This window comes from Pinus tabuliformis, chromosome 1_2 (assembly GCF_031772625.1).
Source record: "Pinus tabuliformis cultivar Carrire ecotype Pingquan chromosome 1_2, CPIR1, whole genome shotgun sequence".
Lineage (NCBI taxonomy): Eukaryota > Viridiplantae > Streptophyta > Pinopsida > Pinales > Pinaceae > Pinus > Pinus tabuliformis.
Window position 1 is genome coordinate 216,384,258 of NC_142298.1, and position 8,568 is coordinate 216,392,825.

At 37.2% G+C, this 8,568-nt stretch overlaps 1 protein-coding gene across 4 annotated transcripts; it reads left to right on the forward strand.

The window, feature by feature from the left end:
• The first annotated feature begins 3,028 nt into the window (after nt 1–3,028).
• On the forward strand, nt 3,029–7,153 carry LOC149205201 (protein IQ-domain 26-like). 4 transcript variants are annotated; one of them, XM_089394949.1, is made up of 7 exons: nt 3,029–3,643; nt 3,911–4,078; nt 4,451–4,795; nt 4,934–5,116; nt 5,551–5,664; nt 5,891–6,689; nt 6,842–7,153. In XM_089394949.1, exons 2-6 carry the CDS (start codon nt 3,953–3,955, stop codon nt 6,668–6,670), a joined length of 1,548 nt encoding a protein of 515 aa, XP_089251075.1. In that variant the 5' UTR covers nt 3,029–3,643; nt 3,911–3,952; the 3' UTR covers nt 6,671–6,689; nt 6,842–7,153. The 4 variants fall into 4 exon arrangements, with proteins under 4 accessions (XP_089251075.1, XP_089251074.1, XP_089251073.1 ...); XM_089394948.1 differs by having other exon boundaries at nt 3,031–3,643; nt 4,454–4,795; nt 4,889–5,116; XM_089394947.1 differs by having other exon boundaries at nt 3,033–3,643; nt 4,889–5,116.
• Nucleotides 7,154–8,568: the final 1,415 nt, after the last annotated feature.

The window sequence follows — 8,568 nt, forward strand, 5'->3', positions numbered from 1 at the left end:
ATAATTCCATAATATCTTGTTGATTTATTATTTAATAGTGATCTTCCTATAGTAAGGAGCAGGTCCCTAGATTATCTCCTCCTCCAAATCTCCATAATCTGCCCAATATTCTCACAATATTCCACAAAAATAAATAATATTAGGCACAAATATGCAATTATCCATAAACCTTTCTAATGAACATATTAAAGTTAAAAATACATTACCTAATGCAAAAAGAGAGGTTTAATGTGCTGAAGGATGGACATATGGGCCTTAATTTATGTTTAATTTAGAGACAAGGGCCTTAATTTATGTCTAATTTAAAGGCCCATCACCAAGTGTGAGAAAAACATGAAGTAGTAAGTAGAGACTACCCTTTCTAATCCCATGTAAAATTATAAATATAGTATTGTGATCATTTTTTAGATTTAATAACAATATTATTTTTTAGACTATATATTTTGAAAAATAAATTCTTTTGAATTCTTTAGCATTAACAACTTTATATCATTCTTTTTAAATTTTAAACCACTTTATTAAAATTTAAAAATTGTAATTAAAAAGAAAATAGATAAAAAAAAATTAAAAAACTATTATAACACAAACTATACTAAAAAAATCACTAAAGAACCATTTATGATAAAAAGTGAAGCAAAATATACTTTACAAGTCACCTCAATCCAATTGTTCACGAGGACCCTTGGGTTTGACATATCACTTCATTCATGATGGAAATCAATTTTATTTTAGCTTCACTTAATTTTGCTACCACAACTACCAGTCCAACTATTTCACCTCTATTCAACAAGTTGAATGTTATCATAAGGCACACCAAAAATTCATAACTTCCCACTTTTGGAGAGCATAAAACATGAAAACTTGTATGATGATTTTGTCCTCATAATCTCACGAACAACACTATGGAGCAATTCCTAAAAACATAGATGTGATGTTATAAACTCATGTACATAATGAATTATGTTTTTCTTATAATATTTCTTCCTTACAATCTAAATCAAACATCAAGTATCTATGCATAGGAATACTCTCGCTTCCTTAGAATTAATACATAATTGAACGATTATATGTGGGCTGCAGGAGCTTCCTTGTTTAGCACAAAGAGACAATTCTGAATGAAAACAAAGTGACGAGTCCACTATTCAAGCCATAGCGAATACCTTCAAGTTTGGTGGTTCGACGGTGACCCCATCCGATGTAGAAGCTATATGGAAACTTGGGAAGGAATGATGTGGAAACTTGGGAAGGAATGATGTGCTCACTAATGACAATGAGCAGCTAGCCATAAAGTTTGTGAGGGTGGGCATAATATTGCTAAATAATAATGGTTCATTGTCATCTGGTGATGGGATAGGATATTTGACACTCCTTGAAATTGAGAAAGAGGTGGTGCTGAGAAGTAGCATCATAACATCATCACTAAAAAATCCATGAAACATCTAGCTAATTAAAAATGGGAGAAGTAACATTATAACATCAACAATAAAATTGTTAATTCCAAATATAACTGCTTTATTCAAAAATGTAAACTAACTTAAAATTCCTAAAACTGCTTTTGCTTGGCTAAGAGCTCATTTTCCTCGGACGTAAGGAAATAAGTTAACGGCCCAAGACCCAGAGGCATCTGGCAGGAGCGAAAGCTTTCTCCCTTACGGACCACCAACGGGTTATTCCAGGGGGTGTGGTTTTCCTTGATAACAGTGATGCATCAAACTGACATTCGCGAATAACAGCCAGAAATATGCGTTTGGTTTGACCACTGAATTTGATAAGTTTTTCCACCTTTGAGAAAAAAAAGAAGTGAGATATCCTTTTACACCCGATTTGAGAAAAAAGAAGAAGTGAGATATGCTTTTACACCCGATTTAAGGCTTCTCTTCTTTTGGTTCGTCCTTTCAAAGTACATTATTCTCTCATGTAGCTAGATATACTTTCTTTGTTTTTTTTATAAGAAGTGGGACAAATGGTACTATTTATGCATACATATAAAAAGGAATAATAATATACATATTAAAAAGGTATGGGATTTGACAACACATCCATATTATCCTAGGAATTAGTGTTCCCACATTATCATGATAGGGCTCACACCTCAAAAGACCCGGTGAATTGGGTGTGTCACGAGCAACTTGAATGTTTAATTTTAACCTTACACATCATTACAACAAGTATATCAATTTGTGGCCAAACCACAACCTTCGACCTGTTATTACTCTAAATATAAGTTAAAGTTTGAATTAAAAATATGGCGTTCTACTTCGCATATAATGTTTTTTTGACCACGACACGACATAGAATACCACTAAAAGAGAAGAGAAAGAATCACAAGTTTGGAATCATTTTTCACTTTTTCATCTTTATTTATGTTTTTCTTTTCAAAGACATTATATTAATGTCATTCATTCCCCATTTCCGGGAACCCGAAATATTTTGTCTCCTTTCTAAGTTGCCTAAATTTAAGAGCGCAGCGCACGAATCACGAATCCATGGTTCATATACACAAAGTCAAGACATGGAATTGGAATTGACATTCCATGAAACGTGAGGAAAGAAGACAAAAAGATCACAACAAAATCCAGAGGGCCTCCTAATCTTTAGAAAAACCAAAGTCAAAGGGCAAATATTATTATTCTTTCCATCTACCATATATGCTTAAATTTAGGGCATTTAAAAGTCCACACAATTTGAATACCATAAATGCCTAAATTTAGGGCATTTAAAAGTCCACACAATTTGAATTAATAAACACTTAGACCCCTAAAATTAGGGGTAGTTAGATTGAGGAGAAATCGCGAGGAGTGAATGTGTAACAACCATTTTGAACCCTATGTTTAGGGGGTTAAAAAATGAATCAATATTACCAAAAAGAAATAAATAAATTTACAGATGCCCCGGATCTAACAGACAAGTTGCATTCATCCCCACAGCGGTGGCCTCTGGTTTCCCACAACACGTATCCTAATCATTCCAAGAGTAGTAGTACTAGTCCATATCAGAGGATTATCATGCATAACTAAATAAGTAATGTTAAAAAAATATTAGAAATTGCCTTCGGTCGGTTCAAGGTTGGAAGGCTTCAAACAGTTGGGCTTCCATGGCAGAAAACACTTTCACATGTAAAATCCCGAACTTGCGCGCAACGTCATCTGGAAATGCTTTTTAATTCTCGTGGTGTTAAACTGAGCAATCCCTTTCCATGTCCATATGTGCTTTTGCATGGATCTGACCTCGTGATGTGCTTGCTATGCTTCTTGTTATTTGTGTGGGGTTCCCATCTCCTCCCTTCTCAGAAATGGGTACACCGTCCTAAGTCCTCCTCTTTGCACCACACGTCATAGGCTACACCTACTTCACTCAAAAGACCATGCCTGGTGTGTAACTCGAGGTCATGTGGGCGATCCTCCAACTTTAGTTTCAGACGGTTCTGACATGCTGAAATGCTGGTTTCCTCCTTTGGGTTGACTTCCATTAATCCTAGATCTTGCTCAAATGGTTAATTTACTTCAAATGAGCTGTTCCCAGACCGGGCAAGTTTCAGAAAATTCAGGGCTCTGATCGGATTTGCAGGAAACCCAAAAACTTTTTTTGGCAGAGAAACCTGGGCTTGGGCAGAGATGATTTCACTGGCGGTACAGTGATACAGGTAAGGATTGCTTCTGGGGTATCTTGCACATGGGCTTCCCAAGGTTTTTAACTAGTTGGAGGCTGGATTTTTTGATATGAAATTATTGGGTTCAAAGCGGATTGATGAGTGAATTGTATATCGAGATAATGTTCATATGGGTTCTCAGATATAAATGTTGTTATGGTCACTGTGATACCAGTCCTGATTGCACTGGTTTATCTTATGTCTGTGTAGTGTTTATTATGCATGTTGAACGGAATGTATATTTCTTGATGGCTTATGCAGGGTGTTGAATTGGTGTTGTGGGATCATAAGTGAATTTGCAGAATGGGCAAAGCTACCAGATGGCTCAGAAGTTTCCTTGGACTTAAGAAAGAGGGTAAACAATCCCATCAATACCTTCCTTCTTATACAGATGATAACAATAGCAAGGAGACAAGGTTAGATGTACCTGTAAGTAGCTTATCACTGGCTAATTTCATTATGTTTAGCTACTCTCAGTTATGTTTTCATTTCTTTAATCGTTGTGGGTTTCTATTAAGTTTAGTTTGAGAGCTCTGCCAACGAAGGGTTTTGGTTAAGCATGGATGGTGATACTTCCCATCGAAGTTCAAATCCACCAAAGATATTTTTTCCCCTTTCTCGGCGCACAACTTGCATGTGCTTCTTGGCAAAAGTAATCTTGTGTGTGTCATAAGCTGGTTATATTACGTTGTGAAAACGTCCTGTAAAAAATTTAAGCCCTGCGTTATGTTTATGGCTTCTTTTAATCATGGAATGCATATGCCTTCTGTCAATTATATGATGATTTTTTTTAGTTTGCAGCAGGTGAAGACAAAGCTCAAGGAAAAACGTAGATGGAGTTTTGGAAAATCTTCCAGGGGGCACAGTTCAACAACAGTTGCAGGGCCAGGGCTATGCCCTGAGCCAATCGCAGAGGCGAAAGCCTCGTGCAATGAGCATAGTTTCGGAGCAGAGAATGAGCAGAATAAACATGCAATAGCGGTGGCGGCTGCCACAGCTGCAGCAGCAGATGCAGCTGTTGCTGCTGCCCATGCAGCAGCAGCTGTTGTGCGTTTAACGAGCAGTGGGTTTTCTTTTGTCTCTGAAGAGCGCAGCAGAGAAGAATATGCAGCTATTAGGATTCAGACAGCGTTCAGAGGATACCTGGTTTGTGCTAACACTGTTGTTGTTTTAAATTGCATGCTGGTATTGTAAAGATGATAAAATCTTGAGTCTGACACTGGCAACTAAAATTTGCAGGCAAGGAAAGCACTGTCTGCTCTAAAGGGTTTGGTGAAATTGCAGGCATTGGTTCGTGGACATATCGTGAGAAAGCAAGCAACCGAAACACTGAGGTGTATGCAATCCCTTGTTACGATCCAGGCTAGAGTTCGTGCTCGTAGTCTTCGAATGTCTGAAGGAGGGCAGGCAAGTCAGAGTAAACTTATGCAGAGACGCCACCAGGAATTTCGTCCAAGTAAATCAAGTGTAAGAACTTCCATTTCCAATCATATATCCCGAGATTTTATAAGGCAAAACATACACAAATGAATTTGTGTACTCTGTAGATTGTATCTGATTATATGGTGTAGGCAAATTTTGTCTACATGCATTCATATTTACTGTTTTCTTTTTCTTGCGAATATGATTTTCCTTTTCTTGTGAATATGAGACAGAAATATATATATTCAGACACTTATGTCTGCAATTTAGGAAACTAGAATCAACAATGTTCCATTCTACTTTCTTTCCCACTTTGTCCTGCACTTGTAATGCAGATCTTCCTCCATCTAGAAATGACTACCTTCAATGTCACTTTCCTTGTATCTATAAGGCAATTGTTTGCCTTCCTAATTTCCTTGAACATTTTGGAGGATGTTTTAGGTGCCGAAGTCCTTGATGGTGTGTCTTTTCATGCACAGGAAAGAAGGAACCCAAGCACTGGTAGTTTGAATGAAAGGGAAGGAAAGGCACAAAGCAGACAAGATGCCAGAGTGAGATCTGGGAGAGAATTATTTCATGTATTCCCTCAGCGGGTAAGCGTGAAAATTTCAAATATCTTAGAGACTCTCTTACAACCTCTTCTTTGTTTCTGAGTCAAAATCCCTTTCTGCTGCTGCTGGTCTTGGATTTAAAACTGAAGAGAACATAAATCATTCATAATTATATTTTTGTTTTCTTTAGACAATTTAACTGCCACTAACATTGAGTGGTATTTCCTCTTCATGGAAGAGTTCTTATCTTTGTCATTTGGATGAGCAGGAAATGGAGAATAGCAGCTTGGATGGAAGCACGAAAATCGTTGAGATGGACACAAACAGATCAAGTTCAAAGAAGTGGATTGGATCAATGACAGATTCTCTTTCTATAGAGCAGAGCATATCTTCCAACTCTGCAACCCAATACCCTCCACATGATAATTGGCGTCTTCAATCTTCACAACAAGCTCACTCTCTGCCACATTACAAAGGCTTTACTTCTGCAGAATCTTTGCACAGGATGACTTCTGAACTAAATCGATTGTCTATCCCTAGGGCAGGAGCAGATATGTTGACTGCACCAGTTTCCCAAGATTTCAGCCCTGGAACTGTGTATGCAGATTATGATTACGGAGAAGACAATGTGTTTTCAACTGCACAAAGTAGTCCTCAATTCAGTTCAACGAAATTTGGAGGCAAAAGAGGTCCATTTACTCCTAGAAGTGAATATGCAGAGAGTCTTTTTGAGGGTTACTCTGCCTTTCCTAACTACATGGCTAACACGGAATCTTCAAAAGCTAAGGTTCGTTCTCATAGTGCTCCTAAGCAGCGGCCAACTTCTTATGAAAGGAATACAATGTCATCTAGAAGGAGAATGTCTTTGCAAGGAGCAGTGGATGACAGGTCAAGCATCACCAGTGAGCGGATGCAAAGGTCATCTTCTCAGGTCCCCTCAGTTCGCAAAGGCTATCAGTATGCTGGTCCAGTTATGCTAGACAGATCGACAGTGCCACTCAAGGATGGTCAATTTGAGACAGCTTCCACAACAAATTGTCATTACTAAATTCTTAAAGTATGTTGAGGTGTGTATATCTTCTGAAAGTTGATTGATGGCTTTGGATTAATATGATTTCAGCAAGTAGGATAAGAGGATGAAGACTTAAGAAGGAAACATGATGGGAATTTTTGCTTTGTTTTTCAAAGTTATTAATGTTGTTTCCCACTTGAATTGCAGAATTGTCTAAGCATCTCTGGTTGATGTCATGACACATCACGTCTCCACACAAGACAAATACGAAATTGATTGCTTTGAGTATTTGTTCTTCTAATTCTCTTACTAGGGCTGGGATTGTAGTAGAGGACACAAGGTAGCCCCTTACAAAGTTGCGCAATATAACTCCTGGACCTCTGATTATTGTGGCAATTCTGCTATGGAAGTTATATGATACACAGGATATCTGGCGTTGTTCAGAGCATACAAGAATATAGGACTTAATCATGGATTACAGAAGCATAGTTGATGCGGCAATTGAATTATGGCCCAAAATTTGGGTATATAAATTGTCTTGCTTTCTTTTCCTTACACTGATTTGCTTTGTAACTGAGCCCTTTGTTGGTCTATGGAGGCTCTTTTATTGGGCTTAATCCGTATTATGGTGCTTATATTTATTCACTCAACCATTGGAGAGTGCATGAAATTTTGGCGAATATTGTCAGTGAAAAATTTCATGTTGTGGTTGCTTCGTAGCATAAGCCAATTGATGCAGGGTTTTGCATCGTACAGTTCTTCACCTTAGACATACATCATACAATCATTCAGGTTTTCTAATAATTGACTTGTCTAAATAATCCAAAGAAATCAATGATCCTGTTGTTCTTCCAAGTTCCTTATGTCCCCATTGGACCTATTCCCCCTATTCTTTTGTGAATCGTATGTTTTTCACGTATATCCATATATGCTAGCAAATTATATAATGCTTTCTTCTTTGTAAAATTGAAAAGAAAATGTTCCTGGAGTGCTTCCCATATTGAAACTTGAAAGGATCCTTTCTGCTTTGTAAATTCCTAATTTTTTGCAAATTCCCAATTTTTCAATGATCCTGTTGTTCTTCCAAGTTCCTTATGTCCCGATTGGACCTACTCCCCTATTCTTTTTTGAATCATGTGTTTTTCACGTATATCCATATATGATGGCAAATTATACAATGCTTTTTTCTTTGTAAAATTGAAAAGAAAATATTCGTGGAGGCACTCCATCCTATTGAAACTTGAAAGGATCCTTTCTGCTTTGTAAATTCCTAATTTTTTGTATGGAACACGCTTCATGTAAAATCCAAAGGTCAACCTTATTATTATCAGGTATAAGTTAATGGATAACTGTAGCATACCGTGAACTAAAAAGACTCAATGTTGAAAAAAAGCATGCCAATTCTTTCACCATTCAGTATTCTTGGACAAATATGGTTGTCCTATATGATTTACTTTGCTTCACCAAGGATAATTATTTAGTGGCTCCACAATTGTTTTATCATATACAATGATTTTCTGGTGAATGACAGAGAACAGATGTATCCATGGAGAACCCCATGAAAGAAATTGGAAATACAAAGAAGCATGAAGGAAAGGGAGCAGGAAGAATTCTTCTTATCAAGTCTTATAAGTTGTGGCGCAGTATAACCATAACTACATGAGCTAATCATTAAACTCTGAGGGATAACTTTTCGTGTTTGGTTAGGGGTCTTTAAAAATCAAAAGAACTATATCATGCGAAGATGCTACTTAGGCTTCGTACATCCATAAATTTACCACTTTACAGTTTAGTAAATTAATACAGAGTCTATAACTGCAACTTTCACGGCATCCCTATAGCATTGGGTGTAAGTGACTTCTCAATCCAAGGTGGATGAATACTATTCTGGAGTTCCATCATTGGAGTTGATGCATCTGGCTGCCTATCTAAGA